The 17706-nt window shown below is 44.6% G+C and overlaps 1 protein-coding gene across 4 annotated transcripts in view; it reads right to left on the bottom strand.

The window, feature by feature from the left end:
• Positions 1–2423: 2423 nt before the first annotated feature.
• THSD4 (thrombospondin type 1 domain containing 4) overlaps positions 2424–17706 on the bottom strand; it is a 694305-nt gene continuing 679022 nt past the window's right edge. For all 4 annotated transcript variants that reach the window (XM_042252121.1, XM_027971544.3, XM_042252122.2 and 1 more), the window contains 3 exons: positions 13177–13356; positions 8880–9024; positions 2424–8416 (listed from right to left, as the gene is read on the bottom strand). In XM_042252121.1, coding sequence (XP_042108055.1) covers positions 8274–8416; positions 8880–9024; positions 13177–13356 — 468 coding nt within the window. In that variant the 3' untranslated portion in view covers positions 2424–8273. The remainder of the gene's footprint in view (positions 8417–8879; positions 9025–13176; positions 13357–17706) is intronic.

Here is a 17706-nt window from a genome sequence, read left to right as displayed (position 1 = left end):
TTGCAGAACTTGAGACCATCATTCATCCTGCCCAACCAAACACCGTCTTCACATCCAAGAAGTTTTACATAGGCTCAGCTGTGTCATCTTAAGTACAGGCCATGTTCAAATTTTCCCTCTGCTCAAATGGTCCTGATCACTCTTTTTATGAGAGTCATTGTCACTGAGTCTATTACAGAAATGTGTTATTTTGAACCAAGTGTGACTCTCTGTCCCTTCTCTTTTTTATCTGCTAGAGGTAGATGGTCGACTGTCCCTAGAGACGTCTGCAGATGGCTGAAGACAGTTTCCCTCCAGACCCTCCCTCCCGCATCCTGGTCACCATCCTGATCCTCCGGACTCTTTCCTGGTGGCCGATTGATTTAATGTGACATGTGGTTCCCAGGACTGGAGGCCGAAGGATCCAGCTGGGGTCTGACCCCTGAACAGGGGCCTGTGGCCTCCCTCTGAGGGGCAGCTGTCCATCTTCAAATGCAGCCTCTGCTCATCCTGCCATACTGAGCTTGCGTAAACTAAATAATGTTCAATTTCCCACCAACAGCCAGGCACCCCATCTAGCTCTTGGGCAATCGATGTCATTGATAGAAATTGATGCAGAGAAAGTGACGGAAACTAACATAAGCTGAGACTGTGTGACATGCCAGGTCCTGGGGAGATGAAGACGGGAGGGACACAGGCCGGCCTCCAGGGGCAGCCTAGAGTTACCTGACATAAAACCTGTCTGAGGGGCTTCCCTGGTGGCTCAGTGGTAAAGAATCCACCTGCCAATACAGGAGACGTGGGTTCGATCTCTGGCCCAGGAAGATCCCACATGCTGCAGAGCATCTAAGCCCGTGCACCACAACTGTTGAGCCTGTGCGCTAGAGCTTGGGAGCCGCTACTGCTGAAACCGGCAGGCCCTAAAGCCTGCACTCTGGAACAACTGAAGCCACTGCAACAAGAAGCCCAGACATCGCAACTAGAGAGTAGTCCCCGCTTCCTGCAACTAGAGAAATTCCCGAGCAGCCATGAGGGCCCAGCACAGCCAAAAATAAACAAATAAATACAATTTAAAAATCAATTAAAAACCCTCTCTGAGTCTCAGTGTTCTCACGTCTAGAAGTGGACAACATTCCAACCTCCTAGGTCTGTGTGAAGCTGTAACAAGACAGCATGAGGGACAGGGCTCTGGCATATAGGGGGTGTCTGATTGGGAGCTGAAGAATAAATGGAATTTGGGGGTAACAGGAATGTTCCAGCAATGGAGACACAAAGCTCTGTACTAAATACCCCCAAATCATACACATTAAAATGATTAATATAGTGAATTTTGTAAAGTGAATGTTACCAAAATAAAAAAAGAGAGTAAATTGAGATTTTCCAGGCTGGGAAGGTGAGTAGGAGGGATGGGGAGCAGATTCGAGGCATAATAGTAAGTTTCTGAGCGCTGCTGATAACGATGATGCAGGGCAACGTCGGGGAAAGAGCCTGCGGGGACTCCACTAGGGATTCTGTCTGTCTGTCCAAGATGACTTCCAATGTGCTTTATGACCCAAGTCATATTCCACATTGTTATGCACCAATATAACCTGAAAGACTTTTCAAACGCTGTGCTAAGCTCAAGCCCAAGGCTGAGTCAGCCCAAGGAGAGTTGGAAGAAACTATTCGAGTTGAGAGATGGAGGGACTTCCCTGGTGGTCCCTCCAGATCACCAGGGAAATCCCAGATGAACTTACCTACAACATAGAAACAGACTCACAGACTTGGAGAACGAACTTATTTATGGTTGCCAGGAGGGGAGAGTGAGGGGAAGCTATAGTTAGGAAGTTTGGGATAGAAATGTACATACTGCTGTATTTTAAATGGATAACCAATAAGGACCTACTGTACATCACAGGAAACTCTGCTCAGTGTTATGTGTCAGGCTGGATGGGAAGGGAGTTTGAAGGAGAATGGATACATGCATATGCAAGGTTCACCTGAAAGGATCGCAACACTGTTCATCAGCTATACTCCAATATAAAATAAAAAGCTTAGCAATTAAAAAAAGATTACAAAGTAAAAAAGTACTTTAAAAAGCTGAGAGATGGAGTTGTATGAATCAGTATGGTGGGTGCCACACTTTCTGCCTCCTGGGAGAGGTTTGAAGAGGTGCTGTTTGAATGTAATCCTGTAAAAAAAAAAAAAAATAAAGAAATCCTGAAGAAGTGCGCATGCCTGGATATTTTATCTTAAGCTCTTCATCCAAGGTTGAGGACTCACGCAGGCCAGCAGGCTGAAGGCCCGTCTTTCCTGTCCTCTTAGGGGTCCAGCTACCCCCGAAGCCACAGTCCCACAGACCAACCGGCCTCTAAGGGCCTGGCTCCTCTCTTTAGAGGGCTGTGTAGTGCGATGTGAGCAGACATGGAATAAAGCCTGAGAAAGCACAGACATGTTAACAAAGCTGATTTTTAACACCAGTTTATTGTATTTTTACAATAATAAAAATAAATTAGTCATACACAAAAATAGTTGTCATTTTTGCTGAAGAGAAAGCAGACTGTTTACTCATATAATTTACCTTCTACCCTCCACCTCTGTAAGCAATAATTGACACCCAAGGGTGACATGGGGTTGATGGAGCATTCTGTGGGCTCCATGCTCCTGGCTGCGGAGTTGACCACCCAGAGCCCCCCTCAGCAGTCACCAGCGGGGCCCCTGGAGGAGTGGTCAGAACAGTGAGTGCATCAGCTCCTGTATACCCCTCCTTGCCCCTGCCAGGGGACCCTGCCCCCCTCCCAGCTCCAAGCAGCCCCCTGAGCCACTTACTGCTGGTGATTCTGATGAATGAGGCAAGGCAAAGAGAAGGGTTGAAAAAGACCCCTGTATTTCCTTCTCCAAATATCTGAGGGTGAGGAGAGGGCAGATTATATGAGCAAATATGATATTTAAGGTGGAAAGGTGGCAATCCAGACAGACCTGTTTTCAGGTACAATCCCAGGGGTAAAAAGCCCCTGAATGAGTCAAAAAATAGAGTAATTTCTATTTGATCTTAAAACCCAAGGAACTTGGCTAATCAGTATACTTAAGTGTACCCATGGACTTAGAATGAGATGCCATGTGCAGCAACTTTCTGGGGAAGCTGGGTTAGTAGGATCAAATAATTTTACATAAATGTGGATTGAATATGTAAATAAATACCTATTAGGTCCCTTTAAAATTAACATATTCTAAATAATAGAACTATTTTGGTGTAGTGACTCATTCCGCGGGTCGAGTTCAGAATACACATTTCCTATAAACATCTTGTATTTACAAAGAACAAAATAATAAGTTATAACAAAGTATATCCTTCCATCAAACTGACTGGTGGGGGTCTGGGGGTCAAGGCAGGTGGAAATCAAGTTTATGTAACAGAACGGCTTTCCTTTAACTGAAGCAAAGGGTTCAACGTCTAGAAGACGCTGAGAAAGCCGTCTGGAGGGTCCCAGCCCACGGGGTCACTTTTCCTCGTCACGACGGTTGTCTCCCACTGTCAGCCACTGAAGAGAAAGAACCAGGAGTGTGGTGCAAGGTGGGGAGAATGATGTAGCTCCAGCAAAGATGCAGGAAAGCAAAGTGAGTTGAGACAGAGATGGTATTTAGAGGGTCCTTGTCTAGTCGAGGCACTGCCTCCATCAAGGTGTGTGACCCTATGCAGGGAACTAGCCTTCAGAACGTTTGATTAGTCATTCTCAAAACAGGACCACATAGGGCAGCTCTGATCAGTTGGCTAGTGGTTCTCTGAGGTCACATTCAGCTCTTGGGAGGAATGCAACACTGGGTTTAGAATGGTAGTCATAGCAACAGGAAGTACCTGTGCTGTGTACTTGCCATCCCAGACCAGGTGAATCACTTAAAGAGTCTACTTACAGAGTCACCAAAGTCCAGACTGGAAGGAATCTTAAAAGTCCTGTTACCCCAGCTAGGTGCTTGGATCCCCCCCCACCCCCTTCAGCCTCCATGACGGAGGGCCATTAAGACTCTGCTGAGACCTCCAGGAATGGGTCAGTCAGCAGTACCTACCATGGTGCCCTCGACCTTCTGAAGGTGCTCATGTGCAGAAAGGAGGTTCTCTTGCAAGAGCTAAAATCTGCCTCCCTGCAGCGCTCACCTCCTAGGATGGCTCTCCTGGTGCTCCCCAAATCTCTCCTCCAGCTAAACCTCCTCATGAAGTCCTTGCACCGCTTCTCACAGCCCGCACCCCTCCACAGGATCAGCCATGCTCATCTGAATGTTATATGTTATCAGTATTCTTCTTAAAGTTTATGGCAATCACAAATAGAGTTCACCAAATGTTTTCTCCTTGTGCCTGAATGCTCTGTGGCTTTTTGTTTATTTTGTGGTTTTTTTTGTGTGTTTTTTTTTGGGGGGGGGCGGTAGTTTCATCCCACTTTCTTGACCTGCATTGAGCTCAGCCAATTGAAACTCTTACCTGCTCCCCACATTGTACTTCTATAGTTTTGTTTTGTTTTGAAATCCAAAGGTGGGACTTTATGTTGCTTTCCGGTGAATTTTGAAGATCTAGGTTTTATTCTAGTCTCTCAGACATTTTTAGCCCTAGAACTTGTCATTTAGCTGTTACTGCTCCAACTTCTTGGCATTCACCAATTTCATTAGGAAGTTGTCTAATTTCCCATCTAAGTCACACTAAAAATGTTGCATACGGCAAGGGTGCAGCGTTGGTCTCCACCTGCCAGGCGGACAGAGGTTCCCTCTGGTTTGATGATTCAATCTGTTTTGAGGGAAATCATATTTCTTTCTGCCACTTACATGTGTGTCTTTGATATTAGAAAATGGATGTTCAAATTAGAAAAAGACAGCCACAGGTTTAGCAAGGCCTTAGTAACATCTGGGTTTCTCTCTCGGCCACACAACTTGACAACAACTGAAGACGGTGCCCCTCATTTTCGTCCCTCTGGAAAGCCATTCTTTTTTAAAGGAAGGAATGATGAAAGCTAGACCCTTTGGGGGTGAGTAAATGGTAACTACCCCAACAGCCGTGGGCCAGAGAAGCAAGGCAAAGGGACAGACGGGGACAGTTCTGAGCGCTGCCGTCACGCGGGCTGTGCTCACCTGGGTTCCCCACCAGCGTGCAAGCAGCAGGCAGTGAACACGCCCTTCACGAACTGAACCAGCACTATCTGGTAGCTGGGTTTGCAAGCTTTTTTGTTTCAGTGCCATATTTCTTACATTGCTCCTTTTCTAGGGGGAGAAACGTGAGTCTATGTGAGAATGGGAAGGATGGGCTACACTGAATAGCCTTTGCCCTTTGCAAGGGGCACGCTTTCCTTTTCCAATAAGTGATAGTACAAAAAAAAAAAAAAAAAAAAGCAAACTATTTCCATTTGGAGCTTTCTTGATTTTTTTGGTGAGAAAAGCACAGAACTTAAATTCATCTAATTTTAAAATGCAGAGCAGGGACTGATGCAATTTGGTTTGCAGAAAAAAAAGAGAGTATTAAAATGTAAATTTCAGTTCTGCATCACGGCCAGTTATGGGAACAGACTGAGAAGGAGATGGGAGATGGAGGATCATGGGAAGGAGAGGGTGAGACAAGGGGGCCAAGAAAATGGGAAAGAGGCACCTCTGGAAGGAGCAAGGAGCTCTGTCACTGGAAATGTTACTGGACATTATCATGTGTGTTGTGCTAGAAACAGAGGCATTTAGATGTTGATATAAGAAAGAAGGAAATCAGTAAAAACTGAGTTTTTAAAACAGGTTGATAAACCCCCTAATCTAGTAACAAATGCCCTTTCCAGACAAATGAATTCGAAGACTAGCTCAACTATTTGTTGCAAGAGAAAAGAAAGATGCTTAGTTTCAGTACTTCTTTCCCCTGAAGACCTGGGGTTGATTCATTTGCTCCTACCCAGTTTCACACCTGGCAGGATGGCTGTTCTCATGGGAGCATCCCTGATCCTTTAAAGCACTGTTGGTAAGATTTAGGAGTCAGGGGACACTGTTGGATGTCAAAGAGACAAAGCCCCAGGCCAGTCGTGAGAATCCTGAGTTGGAAGAACCTGGGATGCTCACCTCCCACTTGGTGGAGAAAGCCCTTTTAAGCTGGTGAACTCACTCATGGCAGCCATACCTCTGCTGTGTTGGGCAGCCTGGATGGCTAGAAGGTTTTCCCTTCATTTAAGCTGAAATCAGCCTTTCTGCTCTTCCACCCATGGATCTTGCTCTGACCCCCAGCATGTAAAGAAAGCCTCCTCCAAGGAATCCTCTAAAGGACTGGCTTGTTCAGGAAGATCTGAGCGCAGCTGCAGAAAGGATACCCTCCCCTGGGATGAGAAGCAAAGGCGAGTGATGAAACAGTGAGAGTGAGTGCTGGCTAGGAACCAGCCATATGCTTGGCCTCTCTGGTCTGCTTTTGATTGGTGGGCATGGGAATCTGGGCCTCTGCCCTGTTGCTTATTGTGCAAGATATATAAGGATCAGGAGAGATGGGTGTGCTTTTGGAAAATGGTAACTGGGGCTTTCCAGAAAGAGAAAGACACTTATAGAAAGGCCAAATAGAATTTGTGAAAGCCCAAGGGTAATGGGAGCGTGATGGAGTGTGTCAGACTGAGCTGGTAATACTGCTTCCAAAAGCACATCATCATCAAATTAGCAGATTTTTGGGTTAAAGGGCTCATGGGAGAAACTCAGTTGCTATAAATTTCAAAGCAAACTCTTGCTTTGAATAGGAAATAGGGCCAGGACCATAGTACTAAATAAGACAAATTTTCTTTATGCTTCCAATTTGTTCAGCCTGATTCTTTTTCTTAGTGGGTGTAAGAATATACAAATATATATATATACATATATATATATATATTTCCCCCCTTCTTTTTCTTCACTGATTTTTTTCAGATGGCTCATCTTCCATATGTACTACATTCTTTTTCCAGCCTGAGGCCTTGGGAACTACAGAGTTATGTGAAGTCAATCAATAAGGACCCTACCGCTGTGGCCATCGTGGAGAAGTTCACAGCCCCTTTTCCCAGGCTGATTGCATTATTAAAGATCTTAGTGCTCATACCTTGGAGGGGAGATATGGGTTGTGAGTCATGGGGCAAGGTGTGTGTGGGGGAGTGGGCAAGATGCAAAGAGAAACCCACAAATCAAAGCAGAAAGACCCAAGGGAGACTCTTTCTAATATAAAAATAGGATTCCTACTGGGATAGGTTGGTTGGTTGAGAGATGGCTGAGGAAGGGGCAAGAGCCCAGGGGGCTATGGAGCTGTGTGCACTGGAAATCTGCTCTGGGTGTGTCCCAGTGGGGAGAAGAATAATAATTTAAGACAATCACCTTGCTACCCCAATGGCTTTCTTATCTCATGGGCTAGTTCTGTTAAGGATGGGGTTCAAGAACCCATGCAGAGTCCTGTCACCTGGACCTGTGATTTTGTGGGGAAAGGGAAAAAACAAACAGATGCCTGAAACAAGTGAGTGCAGGGCCAGAGGAGAGAATTCAAAGGTCTGGGCTTTGTTTGCTGAATGGGAAACTTCTGAGCCTCTAGGTCTGAAAGGAAGCCACATTTTGCAGACCTCAGACTTCCGGCCAGGCCTCAGGGTGAGGGTTTTGTGGTCAGACCACAGGGGTTGGGACTTGTGACCTCATACCTGGCAGGTCAGTTACCTACACTGAGTCTCAGTTTTCTTGTCAGTAAAATAGGGACCGTGATTCATTCCCTGCCTCTCATTCTGGGGCACCATGAGCCACAGTGAGCTAATATCTCTGACTATACCTTCCAAACAATAAAGCGCTACATTGGCAAGAGATATTTGTGTCATAAGGCAGGAAAACAGCCTAAGGTCTTTGAGCATGAAAATAGGCACAGCCGGGCTGAGGTAACAGAGGAACACAGGCATCTTGGCAAGCCTTAGGGGGGCCCTGGGGTGGGGGCGCTGCCTCCTCTGACTCTTCCTGGGGCGCTGATATTGGAAAGGCCTGCAGCGCCAGGGACGAGGCAGTGCCCAGACAGAGTCCGGCTGCTGACTTAGAAAGTGCCAGGACGGAGTCAGCTGAGAGCTGAAGGCACTCCCCACCGCTTGGTCTGCAGAGAGCGCAGGGGCCAGGCTTCTGGGGGAGGGGTCATCTGTTCGTGGTGATGCTCAAAGGACAACCGTGGCTTTGCTCTTGGGCACCGTGTGTACACTTTACGAAGGCAGGGTGCGGACTAACTTGACTGGCAGCTCCACAGGCCAGGGAGCCCCCGGTAGGGCAGCAGCCAGCGGGTCCCACTGCTCACAGACTCCCTGACCTGCCCACAGATGTGGACTGGGATGTTATCTGCTCCCTGGGAAGCCCGAGTGCCTGTTGGCCACGCGCGTGCAGGAGGCGCAGCAGGCGGTCTTGTAGTAGTTGTAGACGCAGAGCCTGGCCTGGACCACCACGTTGCAGTTATAGTACCGGTCCTTGCAGTTTTCATCTGCAGCAGAGGAGAATGGAGAAGACTTTGAGCACGAGGAGCAGCGTAGACTTAGGGGATGAGAAAGGGCAGAGGGTGTGGCTATTCATCCCAGCTCCACTGTTTATTACCGATGGGAGGTGTGAGTGTGGTCTGAGAGCAAGTTTATATATATATTTTTCTTCTTTAAACAAGCAGCTGAAATCTGTCTACTCTGACCTTAAGAATGCTGGAACCAAATCTCTGAATGCATTGCCATTTTAATCAATTCCCATTTAAGTGTCTCTTTGCTCGCCATCTGTGCTATCAGCAGCTACCTTAAATCATGAAATTTACACCTGAAGGATGCTGACCCTCTCTGAACTCCATGACTTTGCACACAGTCACAGTGAGACCTAGAAGAATCTGGCATTTTGACACCAGAGAATTTGATGGAGATTAAGAAAGATGAATCTTTTATCGCAAGGTACGATTCCCTACTTACCAACTTCAGGGACACAGTCCTGAGGGTTACAAGATTCTTTTTCTTCTGGTTTCAACTGAGGGTCACAGAGATTACTTAGGGTCATGTCATCTGCCAGACAACGCACTTCTCGGACGCGGAAGCCGCCCTGACAGCTCTTGGAACACTGTGAGGGGAAGGGAAGAAAGTTAGACTTTTTGGCAGCCCATTCGCTCAGCACGCTGAAGAAGGCAGATTTTGGAAAATTCTGACATCTATCGAAGGAGACAATATTGAAACAAACTCCCCTGCACCTACTAATCAGCCTCAATGTACACCTACTCATGGCTAGCCATGTCCCATCAGTGCCCTTCCAGGATGATGTCTCAGATTACTTTGAAGCAGATCTAGACATCATATCACTTCTGTAATATTTCAGTTTGTAGCACTAAACAACCAAGATTCTTAAAAAATTACCAAAATATCATTATCACACCTAGATATTGACAATAGTTTCTTCTCTTCAAACATGTATTTCATTTTGCTTGTGAATCTCAATTTTATTTTAGGTTTTCTTGCTTCACTTTGTAGTTTAAAAGTCCAGCTACAATTTTCAAACCCTGTTACTGACATGGCAACTTTCTAAAATAGAGATTTTTGGGGGTGTGGGGATCAGGGTCTACATAAGGTTGTACATTGCAGTTGGTTGACAGGCCTTTTAATCCATGGGTTCCCTGCCCCGTGTTTTCCCCTTGTACTTGAGTTGTGTCCTGAAGATTTTCCCACAGTTTAAGATTTTGCTGAGTGCATCCCCCATGATACAGGCTGACATGTTCTTCTGTCTTCCACATTTTCCACTGATAGGATGTTGGATCCAATCTATTCAACCTAATCAGGTGCAGGTTTGATTTGTGTGTGTGTGTGTGTGTGTGTGTGTGTGTGTGTGTGTGTGTGTGTGTGTGTGTGGTGAGACTACTTCATAGGATGTGTTTAGTTGTCTCTCTTTGGAGGAGGTCAGCACTCCCTCAAGAGCAGATCATTAGTTCATTTGGGGTTGAAAAATGGTGATAATATCCTAATACCACTTCTTCTTTACAAGCTGAGAACCTAAAGCATTCCCACTCCTTCTTCACTTATGCTTACTCTGGTTACCCAGTGGTATGGCTTGTTTAGGAAAGACAGGGCGAATGTTTGATTATTTTCCTTTATTTATCAGTTTTCAGAATAATGAGTTGGTTCCTCTAACATCCTACAATGGTGGATCCTCTAGTTTTTTAATCATTGTAAACTTATTACACATGGATGGATTTAAATTTATTATAGATGAATAGATTTAAACTTATAGATGGATGGATTATAGATTGATGGGTTTCATTCAATGCATGGCAGTTATTATTTTTACTGATGCTCATTGATGCCCCATCAGTGGCTATCCAGGGCTCAGAGTTGGTTCTTGAGCTCTTTAGACATGAACTCATCTGCCTGGTATAAAAAGTCATCCTGATTTAATTTATATCTATACATTCCCAGACCTGGAATCAGACATTTTTCTTTGGCTCCTTTTAGTGGAGAATGGTATTTTGTTGTCATTTTATTTATTTATTTATTGGTGTCACTGCTTGGCATGTGGGATCTTAGTTCCCCGACCAGGGATCAAACCCTGGCCTCCTTCACTGGAAGTGCACAGTATCTTAACCACTGGACCACCAGGGACGTCCCAGAGAGTGGCATTTTGAAACCATATCCTGCCTGATAGGCATGGCCTTTGCTACTGGGTTGGTCACTGTTTCCAGGATCTTTCAGTGGATAAAACAGAGAAAAATTTTTTTAAGATAAATTAATTTGTGAGTTCAAACTGGTATTTCTAAGTCAAATTCAGGACAATAGGATTTTCGCTTAAATCTCTTCTATTTTGTCTGTTATCTTCTTTCTCCTAAGAGCCGAGAATCCTGTTTCTTAAGGCAACTGGGGATAACAGAGCTATAGCATCATATCTACTATTACATATATCATCAGAGTATCAGGAAGTAGATTATTCATTCACTTTATCACCTGTTATATACCCAACCATCTCAGAACACAGGACAACAGCCATCACTAAAAATGTCATATTGCAAACAATGTTAACACTTTTCTGCAGTTCTTTTTGTCCTTAGGTATAGACAGTCAGATTACTGTGATTTAGAGCCACAGGCAAGAGAGCTGATGCCACTAACTGCATACATATTTAGGCTAATTTGTTTCATTTATTTTCCATTTTTAGGGATTTCTTTTTTAAAAGAATAATTTTGTTTTATAATTATATAAAATATTTATTCCAAATGCAAATTTATAAAACAGGGTAAATTTGAAAAATGTCTGGCTTTTGTCACTGTCTTTGCTACTATCAGTTCAGTTCAGTTGCTCAGTCGTGTCCTGCTCTTTGTGACCCCATGAATCGCAGCACGCCAGGCCTCCCTGTCCATCACCAACTCCCAGAGTTCACTCAGACTCACGTCCATTGAGTCCGTGATGCCATCCAGCCATCTCATCTTCTGTCGTCCTCTTCTCCTCCTGCCCTCAATCCCTCCCAGCATCAGAGTCTTTTCCAATGAGTCAACTCTTCGCATGAGGTGGCCAAAGTACTGGAGTTTCAGCTTTAGCATCATTCCTTCCAAAGAAATCCCAGGACTGATCTCCTTCAGAATGGACTGGCTGGATCTCCTTGCAGTCCAAGGGACTCTCAAGAGTCTTCTCCAACACCACAGTTCAAAAGCATCAATTCTTCGGCACTCAGCTTTCTTCACAGCCCAACTTTCACATCCATACATGACCACTGGAAAAACCATAGCCTTGACTAGACGGACCTTTGTTGGCAAAGTAATGTCTCTGCTTTTGAATATACTATCTAGGTTGGTCATAACTTTCCTTCCAAGGAGTAAGCGTCTTTTAATTTCATGGCTGCAGTCACCATCTGCAGTGATTTTGGAGCTCAAAAAAATAAAGTCTGACACTGTTTCCACTGTTTCCCCATCTATTTGCCATGAAGTGATGGGGCCAGATGCCATGATCTTCGTTTTCTGAATGTTGAGCTTTAAGCCAACTTTTTCACTCTTTCACTTTCATCAAGAGGCTTTTAGTTCCTCCTCACTTTCTGCCATAGGGTGGTGTCATCTGCATATCTGAGGTGATTGATATTTTTCCCAGCAATCTTGATTCCAGCTTGTGCTTCTTCCAGCCCAGCGTTTCTCATATAGTAACAATATATTTTATATTTGCTTTAACTGACTTATTTATTTAAAAAATATTTATTTACTTATTTGGATGGTCTGGGTCTTAGTTGAGGCATGTGTAATCTTTGTTGTGGAATTTGGGGTCTTTTTTAGTTGTAAAATATGGCATCTCTAGTTGCTGATCTTTAGTTGTGGGATCCTAGTTTCCTGACCAGGAATCGAACCCAAGCCCCCCGCGTTGGGAGTGTGGAGTCTTAGCCACTGGACTGCCAGGGGAGTCCCCACTTTTCATTTTCTGTGGCACACAGTTCTGAGTTTTGACAAATTCAGAGAATCGTGTATCTCCCTCAGCAAGCAAGACGGAGCTTTCATCACACAGAACAAATTCCTTTGTATTTTCCCTTTGTAGTGAGCTTTGTCCCACCCCATTCTCTGGCAATCAGTGGTTTGGTCTCTGTTCTGATAGTTTTTCCTTTTAAAGAATATTATATAGACAGTATTATACACTATGTAGCTTTGTAGGGGGAGGGGAGTCTTTCTTCCATTTAGCAAAATGCATCTGAAGTTCTTCCATGTCATAGGAGGTATCAGTTCTTTGGTTCCTGTTGCTGAGTGGCACCCCATTGTTTAGACAAACGTCTGTTCACTCATTTACCTGTTAAGGGACATCAGGGCTATTCCCAGCAGATGTCTTAGGAGTTTGTGGCCTTTGACGTGGCCTGGTGAGTTTGGTCCTTTCTAGACTCTCCAAATCAAATGGCAGAAGAAAATAGTGGTCTGCTCTTGCTTTCTCAAGGACCACGGCCAACATCAAACCTAATCCTAAAGAGCAAATTTATTGGCCAAGTTGGACCCAGAATCAGTCTTTGCAAACAAGATCCCAGCTGATTCTTAGGCCCATGAAAATTTGAGAGCCACCATTTTATGGCCTCCATAGTTTGGAAGTCAAGCTCACCCCAGCCTCAGGCTCCCTCCTCCCTGCCAAGCAGGCTGAGTTCAGGGCACTCTGGCTGTGACCAAGGACAGCAGATTGTGCAGGGAATCTGGGCTGAGCCCAGTGCTTGGCACCCAGTAGATGGGCCAGCCATGAGGGGTAGGGGGAAGCAGATGAGAGTGCCAAGACTTACCATGCTCCATTCTGTGTGAAACCATTTGGCCCCGCAGGGCTTGAGGTGGCAGGGTTGCTGGCTGGGGGGTTTCTCCAGAAAGGAACATTCATAGGGGTCCAGCACTTCAAAGGCGTCTGTGTTCTTCCTAACACAGATCACCTCCCTCTGCTGGGTCCCACTCCCACACTCGATGGAACACTAGAGAAGGCAGCAGAGAAAGACAGGTATCACATGATAGAAAGGGGATGAGAAATACCATCCATCGAGGAATGTTTACCAGAACTTTCCACCATTGCTCTTTTCCCAAAATTGCAATTTTCCTGACAGTTCTGTTTCTGGCATGGAGAGCACCTCCCCTGAACTCTCACATCTTGAGGATGCTGGTGGCTGAGATCTTGATGCCCTCAGTAATATGGGAGTGAAATCAGGTTTCCCATAGGCTATCCCACAGAGCATGCCATCCAGTCATTTGGTTTTGTCTGGTAGACTGTGACACCTCTCACTGTAAAATAGTGAACTAACATTTAGCTTATCTGCTGGCCTTTGGTGGGGCACTGCTGGGAATGAATTCTTTTCCCAGAGTCTGCATGTATGTGGGTGAAGCGCTACATTAAAATGCTTTGGGTTACACAAAACTCAGACGAAGACCACAGACTTGGGACAATGTCCCTTATGATCAGCCCTCCCCTCCCAACAGGGCAGCCAGCAGGAAGCTTTTGCCCACAGAATCCAACTCCCTGGCTCCTTACTTGGAGCCAAAGCTCACTGAGGTTGTGATTGCAAAGAGTCCAGTCAGATAATTACACGTCTTGCTTCATTGCATTAGGGTACGGAAATATGATGCATGTAACTGCCCATTGCTTACTCTAGTTAGTATCTATTACTTTGTAAAATGTTTTCTGTTCATGTTTGGTGAACTCTTATTACCTTTTGATTGAAAAAATTTTATAAGCTGAGATCTATATACTTTTAAAGACTTTAAAGAAGCTATTGCCTTTATGAAAAGCCTGTAAAAATGTCTACAGCTGCAACTCTTAATATTAGCCTTGCTTCTGTATGCAGGCACATGGTGAAATTAAAAAAAAAACGGTGGTGGTGGGGGACCCATGTCACCACACAGCAAAAAACCCCTCAAACCCAAGCTAACAGACTACAGATTAGTCACAGAGCCCACGATAAACATCGCCATCAGCAATTTCCACTTTGAGGTGTTCTCTGCCATCTTCACAGGTATACAGAAAACTACAAGGCTTCTTAGTTTTGGAGCTGTCTGTTCAGATGTCAGAGAATAAATGTGACCCAGGCACAGGGGCAGACAAGCCCCTGCTTGTCTGCCATTTAGCAGCCATTTAGCCTGCTCCTAATGGCTAAAGACTGTGGAAGACCTTCCCGCCCCCCAAGAACTAAGACAATCTAAGTGTGAAGCAGGGCTTCCCAGGTGGCTCAGTGGTAAAGAACCCGCCTGCCAATTCAGGAGATGCAGGTGCTATCCCTGGGTCAGGAAGATCCCCTAGGGAAGGGAATGGCAACCCATTCCAGTATTCTTGCCTGGAGCATCCCATAGACAGAGGAGCCTGGTGTTCTACAGTCCATTGGGGTTGCAAACAGTTGGACACAACTGAGCAGGCATGCACACACAAGGATGAAGTAAACCCAGAATTGACAGGGAAGAAAGAAAGCATCTGGGCATGAGTAATAGACTTGGTGGAATATCTTATGAATAAGAGTCGGGCTACTCCATTTCCAGAGTAGAACAAGGGTCCCTAAACCTGAGAAGTCTCATTCTCCTGGGACAGTTCCTCTACAAGCCTCAGTAGGACCACTGCTAGCACCTGTGCTCACAACTTCCAAGGGAGTCTTTTCCCCAAAGTCCACATTAAAAGTTCCAGGGAAGGACTCAGTTTGACTCGGCTTGGGTCACATGTCCAATCTGGACCAATCACTGTGACCAGGCCAGTGGGGCATTTGAGGCCAACTCTCATTCAAACCATGGGTCTGGAAGGAATATTCCCTTTTATATCTTGAAGTCAATTAATGTTTAAGACTTACTTTCAGTAACTAAGTTTGCTCTATTTCATTTTCTTTGGGGATAATATCCAATTCCCAGGGCAGGGAGGTGTCAGCAGGCTCTGACGGTCTTATAAATTCAGAAACAAAACCTGGTCTACAATCAATCAGGTCCTGACTCTTTGGATGACAGGGCGATGCATTCCATGTTTCTAATCTTAGCAGAAATAAACGCTGCCTTCACCAGGATTCACGTGATTCTCACTTCTCTGAGTGCTTGCTCCCACGCTCAGCCACGTCCAGCTTTTTTGTGACTCCTTGGACTGTAGCACACCAGGCTCCTCTGTCCATGGAATTCTCCAGGCAAGAATACTGGAGCGGGTTGCCATTTTCTTCTCCAGAGGATCTTCCTGACCCGGGGATTTAACCTGCATCTCTTGCGTCTCCTACATTGGCAAGGGCGTCTTTACCACCTGGGCCCCTGGGGAAGTCTGTTCTCTGAGTAGGCCTAGAGTTAATAGGAGGCCCACAAATGAAAAAGAACTGCATCCTGCTCCCTCTCTTCTTCCTCAGACGCTGGTGGATGCGTGAGTTGAATTGCACTGGGTATCTGCCCTGTGTGAAGGCTATTATGGTCTGATACTACAGTTTCACACAGGACTCTTCCCATTGTCTCAGTTTCCATAGATTGCTGTGGTTCAGTCGCTAAGTCATGTCCACCTCTTTGTGACCCCAGGGACTGCAGCATGCCCAGCTTCCCTGTTCTCTGCTATTCTCCCGGAGTTTCCACAGACACTTGGTGTAATTAGTGTCCCATACACCGTTCACATCTGAATTATCTTTGGGGTTTAAATTCTAGATATTTTGCTACCGACAATGAGATAGAAACATTGGCAGAAAAAATAACAGACATGGAGAAGAGGAAACGAATATTTATTAAGTACTCCCCATGTTTCAAGCAACAACCCTTTTATATACAGTGTCTCATGAAAACCCAATAGCAACTCTAAAAAGGTGGTATTATTATTCTCCTATCTGGATGAGGAACCAGGCTCAGAAAGGTTAAATTACCCACCCCAAGTCAGAGAACTAAGGGGACATAGAGCTGGGATCAGTTATCAAGTATGCCTAACTCTGATACCGACTTGGGTAGCATTGGAAGTACTTGAATTCTTTCTTTTCTGAATTTGTTAATATTTTACAGTTTGTATTATAAAAACATTACAGGAAATTTGAGGAGAAAACATTTGCTTGTGTTTATACAAAAAGCTATACTTTGAAGCGGTTGAGATAGGGTTCACATACTTTGACATAGTCCGTTTTTCACTTGCCATTATATATACTTTCCACATCTTTTAATTATCATTGTTGTTGTTACATAATACCTCAATGAGTTATGATATGCCATAATATCCCTAATTGCCCTGCTGTCACGAACATCTCTGTTGAAAAAGCCTTTTTTTTCTCCTGTTAATTATTTCCTTAAAATGAATCCTCAGGAGTGGGGTGGCTGGGTTAAAGCAAATGAACATTTTTATGGTTCTTGACTTTTATTGCCAAATTGCTTTCCAAAGGGGCTGTATCAATTTACAAGGACAAGTCAATCCATTTTTTTCAGGGTCTGTTTTTAAAGCTACTTAAAAGAAATAAAATTCTATATGGAGCCGGAGGTCCAGAGAATGTATAAATCATGATCATCAGCCAAAATTCTTTGGAGAACAAGCCAGCCCTGGGAGCCAAATCCTGGATGGTCTGAGAACTCAAAATACTGATGGCCATCATAACAGGGCAAAGAGGGAATGATTTTAGGGGGCTCATGTGCAACTTAGGAACTCTAAGGAAAAATTAATTGATCAGTTAAGTTACTTTATTGAGGTATTCGGTGTTATTGGCTCTTCATAATGAACAAACATAACCTTCTGTTTCTGCTTTTTCCCCCAGCTTTACTGAGACGTAATTGACAAATAAAATTGTAATATATTAAAAGTATGCTCATGATGATATAGTATACATATACATTGTGAAATTGTCCTTACAATCAAGTTAACACATTCATCACCTCACACATTTACCGTTTTTACATGTATATGTGAGAACATTAAGTTCTACTCTCAGTAAATTTCGATTATACAGTACAGTATTATCTACTGCAGTATAGACATCATGTTACACACTAGACCACTCCCCCCACCAGAACTTGTTCATCTTATAACTGAAAATCTGAACTCTTTTACCAATCTCTTCCTATTCCCCTCACCCCCAACTCCCCGCAACCATCATTCTACTGTTTGTCTCTTTTCAAAAATTCTGTATTTACTGTTTTTGGCTGTGCCGTGTCTCTGTTGTGGCACGAGGCTGTCTAGTTGTGGCACGTGGGCTTAACTGCTCCATGATAGGTGGATTCTAGTTCCTCGTCAGGGACTGAATCTGCATATCTTGCACTGGAAGGCAGATTCTTAACCACTGGACCACCAGGGAAATCCCTCTATTCTCTTCCTCTGAATTTAACTCTTTTTCAGATCCCACTACTTCTGACACCAG

The sequence above is a fragment of the Ovis aries genome, chromosome 7 (genome assembly GCF_016772045.2).
Source record: "Ovis aries strain OAR_USU_Benz2616 breed Rambouillet chromosome 7, ARS-UI_Ramb_v3.0, whole genome shotgun sequence".
Lineage (NCBI taxonomy): Eukaryota > Metazoa > Chordata > Mammalia > Artiodactyla > Bovidae > Ovis > Ovis aries.
The sequence above is the reverse complement of the archived record's forward strand: the minus strand, read 5'-3'. Positions and strand labels throughout refer to the sequence as shown.